Source organism: Hevea brasiliensis, chromosome 12 (genome assembly GCF_030052815.1).
Source record: "Hevea brasiliensis isolate MT/VB/25A 57/8 chromosome 12, ASM3005281v1, whole genome shotgun sequence".
Taxonomy (NCBI): domain Eukaryota; kingdom Viridiplantae; phylum Streptophyta; class Magnoliopsida; order Malpighiales; family Euphorbiaceae; genus Hevea; species Hevea brasiliensis.
In genome coordinates, this window is record NC_079504.1 from 24,987,387 (window position 1) to 25,003,415 (window position 16,029).

General features: G+C 31.8%; 2 protein-coding genes across 2 annotated transcripts; one reads left to right on the top strand and one right to left on the bottom strand.

Moving 5' to 3' along the window:
• Nucleotides 1-3,076: 3,076 nt before the first annotated feature.
• LOC131171373 (F-box protein PP2-B10-like) lies at nucleotides 3,077-4,326 on the top strand. Its single transcript, XM_058131326.1, has 3 exons — nucleotides 3,077-3,407; nucleotides 3,485-3,603; nucleotides 3,705-4,326. Exons 1-3 carry the CDS (start codon nucleotides 3,096-3,098, stop codon nucleotides 4,174-4,176), a joined length of 903 nt encoding a protein of 300 aa, XP_057987309.1. The 5' UTR covers nucleotides 3,077-3,095; the 3' UTR covers nucleotides 4,177-4,326.
• Nucleotides 4,327-5,130: 804 nt separating this feature from the next.
• LOC110640414 (uncharacterized protein At4g08330, chloroplastic) lies at nucleotides 5,131-7,421 on the bottom strand. Its single transcript, XM_021791713.2, has 2 exons — nucleotides 7,040-7,421; nucleotides 5,131-5,860 (listed from the first exon to the last, which is right to left on the bottom strand). The coding sequence occupies exons 1-2, from the start codon at nucleotides 7,135-7,137 to the stop codon at nucleotides 5,467-5,469; spliced, it is 492 nt and encodes a 163-aa protein (XP_021647405.1). The 5' UTR covers nucleotides 7,138-7,421; the 3' UTR covers nucleotides 5,131-5,466.
• Nucleotides 7,422-16,029: the final 8,608 nt, after the last annotated feature.

Sequence of the window (16,029 nt, forward strand, 5' to 3'; positions counted from 1 at the left end):
TTTCCTTTTCAATTGAATTTTTAAAAAACAAGGAACGTTGAATCACTTTTTAATTTTTATTAGATTTTTTATTTTATTAATTGAATATTCATATTTCTATTTATTTATTTCAATATTTAAATTACTTAAGTGTTTATAAATAAATTGGATTTCTTTTACAATTTTTATTATTTTGTTATTTACATTTTAATTTTTTAATTATTTAATTACTTAAATTGCATTTTTTTAATTATTATTATTATTTTAAATTAATTTCGTTATAATTTTATTTTGTGATAAAATGAATTTTGCTTTATATATCAATATTATATTAATGAATATCAAACTAGAAAATAAATGTTATTGATCTGTTTGAATATATTTCTTGTATATTTTTTATTTTTTTTTTACAAATTATACTTTAAAACAGTAAGATTTTGATTGATTTTATTTTTAATAATAATAATAATATTATTATTATTATTATCTAAAAATATTAAAAAAAATATTAACTAAATTTTATAAACTTTGGTAATATCTATTCAATTGATAATATCTATAAAATATATAAATTAGTCTATAAATATCAAATAATTAAATTTATTCAATGGGTAATATAAAACGTAGACATACGGAGGCTCCAGTTGGACAAGTAGAGCACATTAGGTTGAGGATAAAAAGAAAAAAAAGGGTAGACGTAAATTGATTTGGAGGAGAGTAGTACAACATAACCTAGAAGCATTACATATTTCTGATAATTTTACCCAAAATCGTTTAGAGTGGAGAAAGCGAATCCATGTAATCGACCAAATTTTTAAGATAAAGACTCAGTTGAGTTGAGTTGAGCTTATACTTAAATTTTGATGTAGTTTAGAATATATTTAATTTTTAATAATTAAAAAATATTTTACAATATATATATATGATTTTTACATATTAAATCTAATGCCATAAGAATAGTATTACGCACTTTTTTTATGAATTAATTAATTTATTTTTTTAATTATTATTATTATTATTATTATCTTTTTTTATATTATTATAATTAGACTCTATAGTTAAATTTTTTTTATTATGATATAAATTTTTATTCCATATATTATAATAAATAAATAATAAATATTATATTATTAATATTAGTTGACCATAACTAAACTATATATACATAATTAATATGTAATATAATATTTTATACTATTACAAAATAGAATTAAATATAATTTAAAAATATTTTTTATATTAATATAATAAATACAGAAAAAAATAATTCCTGCAGTATAGCGCGGGTTTAAAGCTTGTATTTTTTAACTTTCTAGAAAATCCATATTCACCTATATATTCTTTAAAGCTTAACTTATAAGGCATTTTAAAATAAATAACTATGTATATGACATTTTAAAATAAATTAATTTCTTTTGAACTTGCGATGCACATTATTTATACTCGTTGCTCATTAATTTATTATCATATAATTTTTTGTTAATTTTTCATATATAATATAATAATATTATAATATATTTATTTTTAATAGCTAATTAAATTTTGTCATTCATTCATTATTTTTTAAAATATATTTACATTACTTTCCAAGTTATAATAGAATTACACTACAAAAGAAACTTTTATATTTTATATTTTCTTTTTATTACAAGGATTGTAATATTTTCTATAATTTAAATATATTATATGATATTAAAATTATAATATTATAGATAAATAAATTTTTAAAAATGTAAATATTATATCTTTTATTTTCTTTTTTTATAATTTTTTCCCTTTCATTTTTACGTAAAGCTGTGTTTTTTTCTAAATTTTAATTTTTAGTTTAATTGTATTTAAATTTAGATTTATTAGTATGTTTTTATATTCTCTATTTTGAGCAGTCGTATTAACTTTAAATATATTAATTTATTTATCAAATTAAAACTCTTATAATTGATAGAGTTATAATTAAAAAATATTAGAAGAATAATGTTATAAAAAGAGTAAAAATTATGCAATAAGCATTAAGATTTAATAATAGTAGGATTTTACTTTTAAAAATAAAAAAAAAATAATAGAAAGACTTCAAGTTATAAAATTTTTTAATAAATTAATAAAACTATGAATTAATAAATAGGATCACTCTTATGTAACATCTAAGGGGTTGATTTTTTTTAATTTATATTAAATATAGTAATATTAAGGATTGAAATATGGATTTAACAATGAATTTGCCATTGATAAAAGTTATTAGTGACAAAACACCACAGATTGTCTATTTCTTGCAAAATGTATTAAGGATAAAAATGTTATCGCCAAAGTTATTAATAATGCTATAATGTAAATAGCCATAGTTATTTGTCTCTAATATATATTATTGGCGACCAACTTTTATATCTGTGCCATAAATACGTTTTTGATTAGTTAAATTTATATATATGTAAAAAAATTAATTGTTAAGAAGAATTCAACTTAGTTAAGGATTTATATTCAATTAATTAATTAATTAATATCATGTAAATTTTTTTTATTATATATATATATAATTAATTATTAAATAGAATTCAACTTAGTTAATAAAGATTTATATTCTAATCAAGTTAGGATAATTTTTTAACGTTACATATTTTCTTAATTATTAACTTAATTATATTTAAATTAGAATTTATTAATTAAAAATTTAAAATTTATATAAACTTTAAATTATTTTAAATAACAAAATACTTTATATAAATAGATATTATTATAGATTGATTATAAATTAATTATAATTTTTATTTTTTATTTTAATTAATTATTTTTTATAAAATTTTATAATCAATTAAAGTTATAGTATAAATGTGATTAAAAATTTTAAATTTATATAAAATTTAAATTAATAATTTTAAATTTACTTAAATATTATAATTAATAAAAATATAATTATAATTCATTTGAAAGACGAAAGGCACCCTTTATATATTTATATATAATATTGATAACTTCATTGTTAAGCCTATTTAAAAAAAAAAAAATGGGAAACCGAGATTTCCTCAACAGGCCCAGACCCATTCCCATACCTTATCTTAACGTACAGACTCTGATTTTCCCTTTCGCTTGTCATTCGAGGGTCGGAGATCAAACCTAAACGCCACATGACCGACCAAATTCAGGTGTCAATGGACGCTAGCCAAGGAGCGGACATCTCGGTGTTGCCGGAAGGTTGCATATCAAACGTGCTGTCGTTTACAAGTCCTCGCGATGCCTGCACTTTGTCCATCGTCTGTTCTTTGTTCAAGAATGCTGCCCTATCCGACACCGTTTGGGAGAGTTTCCTGCCAGTGGATTTTCAGTCTATTATCTCCCGCTCCAGCGATTATTATTCTCTATTGGCTTCTTCCTCTTCCAAGAAACAACTCTTTCTCAGACTCTGCCAAAATCCAATCCTCATCGACGAGGGCAAAAAGGTAATGTTTGTTCTTTTTCCGACTTCAATCTTTGGTTCTGCGATCTGTAATTTAGTATGAATATACGTATGGATCAGAGTTTTGCGTTGGAAAAATGGACTGGGAAGATATGTTATATGCTTTCTGCAAGGGACCTCACGATTGTCTGGAGCGATACTCCTACTTATTGGAGATGGGTATCCGAACCGGATTCCAGGTCTCTCCTCACCCCTCTCTCTCTCTCTCTCTCTCTCTCTTTTTCTGATTTCTTTTTTGTTGCCATCTATTTTTATGATTTTTGCAACTGTGTGCAAACAGATTTGCAGAAGTGGCTGTGCTTATCATGGTATGTTGGCTTGAAATCAGTGGCAAAATCAATACTCAAATGTTGTCCCCGGCAACATTGTATACAGCTTATTTGGTGTTCAAATTAGCAACAGGAGCTTTTGGGTTTCAATCCCTCCCTGCAGAGGTCAGTGTGGGACTTGCTGGAAGTGAAAGCTTTACGCGTGGTGTTTTTTTGGACGCAAAAAGAGGACGGAGAAGGCGACATGGTATGCTTAGCCGCAGCTGGCATTTCGGGTTGCGAGCATCTGTGCCCACTGGAGGAAGCGATGGCGGATACCCTAAAGAGAGAGCAGATGGGTGGCTGGAGATTAAATTGGGTGAGTTTTTTAACAAGGAAGGCGAAGATGGGGAATTGGAGATGAGTATTTTGGAGGTGAAAGGTGGTCACTGGAAACGTGGTCTCGTTGTTCAAGGGATAGAGATCAGGCCAAAAAGAGAGTAAAAATCTAAGGTGGCAATTGCATTTGGGGACATTGGCAATATAACTAGATAGAGTGAGAGGTCCATCATCCATGCCATGGGTTAGAGTTACTTCTCTTGCCATTATGTACGTGGAATGAATTATATATCTAAATAAAATATCATTATCTTCTCTTTCTTTGCCTTAAATTTTTACTATCAAGTTACCAACTTTTGGTAAAGAAATGCATGGAAACTATCTTCTAAGATTTTGCAATAATGATGCTGAACTTTGCACAGCTAAAGGTAAAAGAATAAATTTGGTATGCTTTATTGGCCTAGTGCTGTCCAGCGGACTGAAACAATTCCATGGTCGGAAGAAAAGACAGGGGAAGATAAAGAGCTGATGGAAAAGGAAGGAGGGTAAAAGAAAGGGGAAGAAAAACGAACCAATGATCACAGAAAAATGAAATTATTATCCAGAGCCAAGGTGGTTGTGGTTTCAGCATCTCCTTTTAGATTAGGCCTCATTGCTGCAAAATGTCCAGGACCATTTGTGTATATACTTTGCTTTATTGTGGAAAATAAAGCTCAGTATTTGCCATTGCTGCCTTGCTACAGCACAAGACTTCTCTAGCTGATGACTTGGGGAAATTGAGTTGGAGCTTCTGTACCTACTTCTTAATTAGATGGAACAGCTTTCACATTACATGGTTAAGAAGAAATTTTGTAAATGTAACTATGATCAATTCACCAAGTCACTCTGACCTGCTAATCTCCAACACCAACTTGAAATCATGTCATTAAGAATTCATTTTCACAAATAATTTAACACTTTCAAGCATCATATTTGCGGAAGAAAATGAAGGCAGGAAACGAAGCAGATGTTCCACAATAGTCCTTGATCAAGAAAGAAAAAAGAAAGGAAGAGGCACAAAAAAAAAAAAGAATTAGAAAAATCTACTCAACTCATTTTGAAAAACAGAAATGCCAATGCTTCTCCAAAATCTACTCATTCATTTAGAAAAATTCCAGATATCACACTATTATTATACAAATAAAATCTCAAAAGGGTTTATGAACTTTCCTCAACCCCTCAACTCCCTTCAGACTCCACACTTGCTTTCTTTTTAGTTCATTTCCTAATACTGCTCTTTACAAGCACCAACTAAACATGTAAAAAATGAAGATAATTGCATAAACAAAAAATAAAAGAGGACTCAAAACATGTATACCTGAATATATCACAAGAGAACTTTTGCTATAGTTATTGAGTGATTGATACCCTTCAAATTCAATTAACATAAATTATTCAAAGACTGGCTGCAACACACTATACAGAAAGTCGAATGCCAGACCGATCAACAGATGAGGGCTGTAATGCACGGATTTTAACATCATATTTTTGATGTTTGGATCCATTAACTGACGATAAATCTGAACCATCTGATACAAGTGGATAAGCAGAAGTTTCATCTTCATAAGCAATTCCAATATTATTGCCACATTTACGGCAAAGAAGTTTGGTTCTCCGGCGAAACAAACCCCAGGAATTTTTCGAAAAGTTAGGAATACATTGGAATTCTTCAGCCTGAGTAAATCTGCTCTCATCAATGTCAAAGAATGAGATTATCCCTCGTTTTATTGATTTCCCATATTTAGAGCCAATAGTTGAGGTGTTTCGATTGGAGGAGCTTAAGTTCAACTCATATCCACAACTGCCACAGCTGTATCAAAGATCTTCACTATTCAGGTTCCAGAAAAATGACCCATGTTGAAACAACCAAAACCTCAAGAATCCAATAGAGAGAGTACAGAAAACTATAAGAAATGAAAATGCACACCAATTTGTTAATGTTATTCAACAAGGGTAAGTTTATTAGTCTTTCTTGGCATTTCTTCATCACTCTATTTGTCATTCAAAACAAGGTGTGAACGAATATCAGAAATTGATCTGAGACTTATTTTGCAACCATGTCTACGACAGCGACAAATTGTAGATAACTTGTATATGAATCAGAATGGTGCAATTGATGGAAGCATTTAAAAGCACCATCAGAATCGATTTGCAACTCATCCTAATTTACCACAATATTCACTATTCAAATGATTCGAGTGGCCAAATACATGTTTTGCCACCCACTCCATTAATCAGGTGGTGTTGCAAAGTCAATGTGTCAATCAGTCACAACAACAGACACTAAATGGGGCAGAAAAGCTAAAATTACAGAGACAATTGTTTCCATGCTGCCTAACCACTACAACAAAATCATTGTCGACCGTCATTCACAAACCACCAGAAAATATGAAGGATAATGAAACTACACTTGACTTTCAAGATACATAACTTTATGATAGAACTAAATGAATCAACAGATTCAATCCCACATGTACAAGGCGGGCCAGCTCATTCAATTTGGGTCCTCCTGTGAGTTTGCAAAATATAGTGTACCACAAGAACATATCACATAACTGAAGTTTCAAACTTAAGAATTTCTAGCTCTCTATCACTAACCCATAAAATTCATTTCTCTATATAAACTTGGAAATACTTCTCATTCTCGAGTTTAGAAATTAAATATAAATATTAATCAAATATATTTAAAAACACACACACACACCCGCTTTATCAAGTACCTATCTAATTCAAACTAAGAACAACCAATTCAAGTATTCCAAACAAGCCCAAATAAGATCACCAAGTGAATATAATCATTGGTTCCTATATGCAAAAGATAACAAATTCAAATTAACCAATTTGAAATCAACCAAATACAAAAACCCACATAGAAAATCAGTTTCTTTCATATAATTGAATTACTTTCCGCAAATCCCAACAAGAAAAACAACTAATCACTATAAAATGGATCCTTATCTTCACTTAGAGAAAGAGAGAGGAAGAAGACCTGTAGTTAACGTCTCTAAGAGAAGCAGAGGAAGAAGAAAACGAGTGAAATTGATTCCCGTTGAGATAATTGTCCTTGACAACCGCTGATTTCTCCATTGAATCACACTGGTCAATAGCTACAATCGTGGCTTTGACGGTGCCAGGCAACAAAAATGTCGATGCTCGCCGACAGCTAATCGAGGAAGAATTTCGAAAGCTTTAAGTAGGTAGGCCGCAAATAAGCAACCGCAGTTCACGGCAAGCAGCTCTTAAAGATAGAACAAATAAAGGGGTTTCACACGGTGCATAGAAGAAGAAGAAGAAGAAGAATCAAAGCAATGAAAAAAGCAATAATGGTGGCTCCTAGGCTGTCCTTTTCTTTGTAATGACCTGGTTTAAAACGGAAACTATATGAGATTTTAATTAAGGATTCTTTTAATTAAATAACTAATTTAATGAAGTAATTAGTGTTAATACAGATTAATTAAATTAAAACAAAGTTAAGTGGATTACTCTATGTGAGATAGTATGTTATTGCGTTACACGTGTCCCTAGTTGAGTTGTTAACATAGAGATGACTATCATCGAAGTTGCTTGTTTGTTTGCCCATCATTGGACTTTTTGGAAAGCTTTGGGTGAATATAATAGTCACTTTATAGATAATAATCTTCTAATTTTATATTTTTATATTTTGATTTATAAAATTTCAACTCAATTTAATTATATTAGATTTTAACTCCAATAGTTTGGATAATGAGTCAAATTAATTTCAATATTATAACAAAATATTTAATTTTATAACATTTTGAACATATTTTATACTATATAGTATTTTACACACCATCTATAAATTAAGTAATTAATTAACTTATTAAATTTTTATTTAATATTAATTAAAATATTTAAATTAAGAATTTTTTTAATGAAATGATTTTTAAAATCAAAGTATAAACATAAAAGATAAAGTGAATCAAATTTTGAATCTTAAGTTTTTTTAAATTAAATTAATTTTAACAAATAATTATTACTTTGACTCAATTAAATTATATACACAATTAAAAGATATTTAAAATTTTAATTATATATTAATAACTTTTAATTTAATAATATTATAATATTTTTTGAATTTAAATTTTAATTAAAATTTTATATATATATATATATATATATATATATATAAAGGACAACGTAAGTTATCATGGGTTACAATTCGACCGCCTTTTGACTTGCAGGAGACATTGGCTTTGAGTTTCAATTATTATTGTTATTATTATTTTATTTTAACAAAGATAGGGATTCCATTAAAAGGTAAAAGGTTATATGGTCCTTACCCCATAAATAGAAGGGAAGCTAGTTAAGTATAGCATCCAAGTCCAAACAAAACACATATTTAAAGTTCACATAAAATAAATCCTAAGGCCAAATAGAGTGGAACTCGAGATATTAAATATCGACCAAAAGCAAAGAGAGTAAAGGTAATCACCCTAAGTCTCACATAATCAAGGAAAAGAATGAACACACCCGAAATCATAGGGATTGGGTCTTAAAAAATGAAGGACATGCAAGGCTGAAAAGCTTGATCGAATTCAAGCAAAGTTTAACCAATTAAGTTGTCCACCACCCTCACTCCATTTCCCCCCGAAGAAACATCGAACCAGACAACCTAAAATCAAAATTGAAAAAGCACCAAAACAAAGAGTCGTAGGACTAAAGAAATCATCGCAAGTCAACTCAAATGCTCAAATGAAGGTAAAGATGACAAAGCTCAAACAGTAAACACAAGCCTAAAGGTGTAGACAAAGTCGACTAAAGCATTGGCAAAACTATAGGGGTAGTGGCCCCCTTCGACCCCCCTCCCTACCCTTCCCCTTCTAAGATTGAAAATATTATAATGGTGTGTTTCAGTCTTTGGAGTTACATCCCCTCCTATTTTCCTTTATTTCATTTACAGCCCCTCAATATTAAACCAATTATTTAGTCTCATTTTGATCTAATTTTTATAGCCTTTATTAAAAGTCCATTATTAACCCATCAGACATTAGTTTTATTCATGATATATATCCTTATTATATTTACAATTATAACACATCAAAAGTTAATTTTTTTTATTTACACTTGGAGTACCTCTCAACCATACCATTCATTTTCTTATTCTTCTTCTTCTTCGATAAAGGCATCATTCATCAACAACTATTTCTCATTCATTTTTCAAAATTTCAAGGAAAAAAATTGATGGATAGTGAGTAATAATGATGTATTGGAATTAATTTTTGCATTTTCTTAATGACATAACTTTTGTTCACAATAAAAAATTTTTGCAAAAATTATGAAATTAAAATTAAATTTCTTCAAAGTAATAAGCTACTTGTCTTATAATCAAAATTTTTAAAAGTAATAAGGCACTTCTCTCTTAATAATTTTTATGAAAATTTATTTTTAAAAGATTATTATTTTATTATATGATGAACACCGTCAATATTCAGATTAGAGACATAACATCTAAAGATAGAATTAGATCTTTTAATAATAAACAAGGCAGAATTGACAACCAATCAAGATACAATAGTAGTTAGGCTAGAGCACCTTGATTATAAAGATAAAATAAGCAAGTGGTCAATTTGCTTAAGTCCAAGTTCTATTTAAGAAACAAGGAAGAAATCATAAAACTCTTACAATTGACAGCGATAGTCGAAAATCAAAGCTCTCTCAATGTTTGATATTAGCTATCCCCATTTGATGTAGAAGACAAGTATTTATATGAGTTATAAATAACTAATATGCCACATGGCATAAAGAAATAAAAATAGAATATTCTAGAGGCTAGGCTCTAAGGTCCAATTGTGTGAAGCTGATCCATTTGTCCTCCAAAGGCCTAAGCCCAAACCCAACCTGATCCTCTTGGCGGCTCCAAAGTCTACTAACCAAGTTTTACAACTCCCTTACCCTTGCTCTTGTAATTGGACCCTGGAACAATTGAAGTGGCTCCGGTGGTGGCGTCTCCTCATCATTCCCCCCTTCTTGAAAAGAATTCATCCTCGAATTCGACCATGCATCAATAAAAGGAGAAAGATAAGAAATATTGAATGTAGCACTAACACTATACTCACCTAGCAATTCAATTTTGTAGGCGTTATTGTTGATCCGCTCTAACACCTTGAATGGACCATCACACCTTGGATGCAGTTTCGATTTCTGTTGGTTTGGAAACTGTTCCTTCTTGAAATGTACCCACATCAAGTCACCTAGCTCAAAAACAAGTACCTTGCTGCCTTTGTTAGCATGAGAAGCATATTGTGCATTTTTCTTTTCAATGTGTGCCCTAGCTTGCTCATGTAATTTCTTAACCAATTCAGCCTTTTTCTTACCATCTAGACTATCAATATGATCAATAGGCAATAGTAGTAAGTCTAGTGGTGTGAGTGGATTATATCCATATACAAGCTGAAAAGGTGAAAATCCTGTGGAAGAATGCACAACACGGTTATAAGCAAACTCAATAAATAGCAAACAATCTTCCCAAGATTTGAAGTTCTTTTGGATCATAGCACACAATAGAGTGATTAGTGTCCTATTCACTACCTCAGTTTGTCCATCATTCTATGGATGACAAGTAGTGAAAAACAGAAGTTTAGTACCTAGCTTACCCCACAAGACTTTTCAAAAGTGACGTAGAAACTTAACATCTCTATCACTAACTATCATCCTAGGTATGCCATGCAATTTGACAACCTCCCAAAAGAACAAACTAGCAATATGAGTGGCATCATCAGTTTTATGGCATGAAATGAAATGTGCCATCTTAGAAAATCTATCAACAATCACAAATATGTTATTATGTTTTCTTTGTGTCCTAGGTAACCCTAATATGAAATCCACAGAAATGTCAGTCCAAGGTTCCTTAAGCACAGGCAATGGTGTATACAACCCATGTGGCACATGTGGCATAACTCTAGACTTGGCCTTTTTACATTGCACATAACTAGAACACAATTTTTTAACATCTTTTCTCATCTTAGGCCAAAAGAAATGTTCATTAAACCCCCACTATGCGATTCCAACACAAGCAAGTCACGTGTAGAACACTTAGGCACACAAAGTTTAGTCTCTTTAAATAAGTACCCATCATGTCTATAATATTTTTAAAATGCACCATTCTCACAAGCATCATACAAACCAACAAAGTCATCTTCATTAGCATACAAATCTTTCATGAATTCAAGCCCAAGCAACTTTACATCAAGTGTAGACAAAAGTGAGTACCTCCTAGAAAGTGCATCAGGAACAACATTTTCCTTTCCTTGCTTATATTTAATCACATATAGAAATGAATTAACAAAAGCAATCCATTTAGCATGTCTTTTACTCAACTTATTTTGATTCTTAAGATGCTTTAATGATTCATGATCAGAATGTATGACAAACTCTTTAGGCCATAAATAATGTTGTCAAGTTTTCAAGGCCCTAACAAGTGCATACAATTCTTTGTCATAAGTAGAGTAATTTAAGACAGCACCATTCAATTTCTCACAAAAATATGCAATAGGGAATTTCTCTTGCATCAGAATCGCACCTATACCTACACCACTAACATCACATTCAATTTCAAACATTTTATCAAAATCAAGTAAGCTCAACAATGGTGCAGTGCATAATTTCTCTTTCAATTCAGCAAATGCATTTTCATGCTTCTTTTTCCATTCAAACACAACATCTTTTTTCACAAGTTCATTCAAAGGAGTAGCAATAGTACTAAAATTAGGCACAAATCTCCTATAGAAACTAGCCAATCCATGAAAACTCCTAACCTGATGTGCATTTTTAGTAGTTGGGCAATCCCTAATGGCTATAACCTTTTGCTCATCTACTTCCATACCTTTGCTACTCACAACATAACCAAGAAAGACAACTCTATCTAAACAAAAAGAACACTTTTTCATATTAGCATACAGTTTTTCAGATCTCAACACATCAAACACATATCTCAAATGATGCGAATGCTCATCCATGTTTTTGCTATAAATTAAGATGTCATCAAAATAAACTATCACAAATCTGCCAATGAATTATCTAAGCACATGGTTCATTAACCTCATGAAAGTACTAGGTGCATTGGTTAGCCCAAATGGCACAACCATCCACTCATACAACTCATATTTTGTCTTGAATGTGGTTTTCCATTCATCTCCCTCTTTCATTTTAATCTGATGGTAATCGCTTTTCAAGTCAATCTTTGAAAACACATATGCACCAAACAACTCATCAAGCATGTCATCCAATCGAGGAATGGGATGTTAATACTTTACCGTGATTTTATTGATAGCACAGCAATCTACACACATTCTTAATGTCCCATCCTTCTTTGGTACAAGGAGCACTGGAACCACATATAGACTTATACTTTCAAGCACATAGCCCTTTGCCAAAAGTTCCCCCACTTGCCTTTGTAGTTCTTTTGTCTCCTTAGGATTGCTCCTATATGTTGGTCTGTTTGGAATTGGAGCACTCGGAATGAGGTCAATTTGGTGTTCTATTCCCTAAATTGGTGGCAAACCTGAAGGAAGATCATCTGGAAACACATCTCAAATTCTTACAATAAAGAAACAGCACCACTAGGCAAGTTTTGATTAATGTCAGATAAACATAAATTCACCTCCTGGTACATAAGCGCACAAAGAGGTCTCCCCCCTTGTAGGGCTTCCCTCACTTTTTTTCCTCTCACATACAAACTCATTTTCTTCTCTCTACTCTCCTTTTGCCCTGAGCCCTCACTCTTTCTTTTTCTTTACTTCTTTTGCTCTCACTCTACTCTCATTTTTCCTCTCATCAAGCTCGGCCTCTCAAATTTTCTCTCCAACCTTTCTTTTCCTCAACTGATTTTAAGATCCTCACTTGGCCTTCATGCACTTGAGATGGTGACATAGGAAGTAAGGTGTAGGTTCGGCCATCTTTCAAAACTGTATACTTGTTCTTTTTCCCATCATGAACCACACTTCTATCAAATTGCCATGGACAACCCAACAACAAATGGGTAGCTACCATAAGCACCACATCACAAACTACCTCATCATGGTACTTCCCAATGCTAAAAGGCACTACAACCTATTTGGTAACTCTCAATTTCCCACAATCATTAAGCCATTGGAGACCATATGGCTTTGGATGCAAAGTGGTAGGCAACCCCAACTTCTCAACTAATAAGCTACTAATAACATTGTAGCAACTACCACTATCTACAATCATACTATATAGTTTCTCATTCACCAAACATGTAGTATGGAAAATATTATCCCTTTGCACCTCATCTCCATCACCTAAACTGACTTGTGCACTCAAGGTGTGTATAGTGACAAGGACATTACCATCCGTGGGAGCTTGCTCTCCCTCATCAAGATACTCATCATCACTAGCACTCTCTTCGGCCTTTTCTTCACCTCTCTCCCATTCTCCATTTTCTCTAATAAACATCACTCTCCTATTTGGACACTCATTGGAATAATGCCCCCTTCCCAAACACTTGAAACACTTCACATCCCTTGCTCTATTTTCCACCTTCTTATTTCTCTCTTTTACCTTTCCTTCCGTCTTCCCTTTTCCTTTCCACTTCACCTTCTTCACTTTCGGCACATCTTTTTTCACTTTAGGTGTTCCACTTTAATTCGATTTCCATGGTGCATTGGAAGCCGAATTGTATGATGATTGAGTGTTCCATTTACTTTTGGTAGCCCGCTTCCTCTTCATCTCCTTTTCTGTTTTAATGGCTACTTACATCATTTGCTCTACCGTTCTACAATTTTGCAAGCCAACCATGTAAGTAATGTCGGGATTCAACCCATTCAAGAACCGAACCATGGTGGCCTCTTCATCCTCCTCTACTTCAGCCCTAATCATGGCAATTTGCATGGCTTTGTACTACTCCTCCACACTCCTACTTCCTTGGGTAAGTTTCTGCAACCTCAACTTCACCTCTCTTCCAAAGTGTGGCGACACAAACCTTTCTCTCAAGATCTCCTTCATTTCGGCCCAAGTAATAACACCCCTCAAGCCATGTCTTCTCCTCCTTGCAAGTAATGGATCCCATCAAACCAATGCATAATCCTTGAACTCAACTGTTGCCAACTTAACATTCTTCTCCTCACTATAATTGTGACACTCAAAAATCATCTCAATCTGCCTCTCCCAATCAATATAGGCTTCAGCATCCTCCTTGCCATGAAAAGGAGTTATTTTCATCTTTATGCTTACCACATTAGCATCAACCCTCTCATTTTGCATCTCTCTCTCACCATAGTCATCAAATCTAAGTTGTCTTCCTCCTTTTCTACCTTTAACAACTGTCCCCCTTGGTGGCCAAAACCTCCTACTATCAAAGTGATGGTTCCCATACTTAAATGCTTCCTCAAACTTATCATCATACCAATTCAACTCTTCTTACTCCTCCATCCTAGGTTCTACTCGAAATCCCTTCCAACTCTACCTCCATCTCCCACATGCACACCTACTTCCTCCCTCCTATTTCTGTTTTCCCTCTCATTACCCATCATATATTCCATCATCTTATTCACATCAGCTCTCAAACCCTTCAACTCATTCAAGTCTCTTCTCATAGTTTGCAATTCTTCATTATGATGGCTGTTTGGAGAGAAAGTCTCTCAAATTGTTGTGCCATAGCCTCCTTATAAACCCTTTCATCTTCAAAATTCCTCCCCTCAACTCCACTACTACTACTTGTGTTTTGTTCCATTTTGCTGCAAAGAAAACGAGGTTAGAAAATAAATAGCTCACCCTCTCAAGTGTTTAGCATACAATTAGGCTTTTACCCTCTTATGCACTCACCACTCTTGCCTTTTACCACTCAAAGTCCTTCCTTTGCTTCTTTTAAGAACCTAAACACAAATAAACAAAATACTCACAAACTTTATCAAAATATTCAAGAATGAGTTGAAACAAGACGTAAATAAAAATATGCAATGAGACACTGAATCAAAGAAAAGAAGACTCTAAAATTAAAGCAATTAATATAAGTGAAAAGATTTTGTAGACTAGAAAAACTAACAACCTAAGGATAAAATATCAAGCCAAAATCCCAGAAATCATAGCCAAGTCACACAACTTCTAACAATAGCACAATTTTACCAAAAGATGCAATAATTCACTTCACTTATCAAATGAATGAGTTTTGCCCTGAAATTTTTTGGACAAACCTATCTTAAAACTGACTAATTGCTGGTAAAATTTCAGAATTTTCTGGCGGGTTTGCTGTGTAAACTAAAAAATGCCCAGTTTGTGTCAAAAAATTTTGTTTCCAACCCAAATGATGGAATTTTGAGCTAAAATTTTATATGGATGCTACTGAGATAGTATCTAAATAGTAAGAAAATTTTTAGATTTTTTTGGATGGATTTACTATGTAAACCAAAAAATTAGCCGGTTTATGAGTAAAATTTGATTCAACAGCCAAACAGCATTATCTACCCCCCAAAATTGATATGTGATGTCCCAAATACCTCAAAATATCACAGATTAAATTTCAAGATAGCAACTAAGTGTAACCTCAGAAATCAATGCAAACAGCTTATCACAATTTTCCAATTCCAGCCAAATAGCAATAATCACGAATCAAACACAACCAAACAACACATATTTTTGTTCAAAGTCATATTTTAATTCAATCCAACAACCAACATCAATTCCCAATCATCAGATGCATCATCAATAATTTTCTCAAACTTGATATTCAAATTAAAGAGGTAAAAGATAGCAAGAACAAACATATTAGCTTGAATGATTACAACCCTAAAACAAATACAACAAAAACTCAATTTCAAGCAAAAATCAAATCTAAAACCCAATGTAGAGTGTTCAGCTATGATGTATTAATGTCAGGTTTGAATGAAAAATCACTAAGGAAAGAAGAAATATTCAGCCAAACACACGAAAAATTCAGACAGATTTGAAGCTACTACAAAAAAACCCTAGAAAAATCACTTCAGCCGAATGCTATTGTGATGA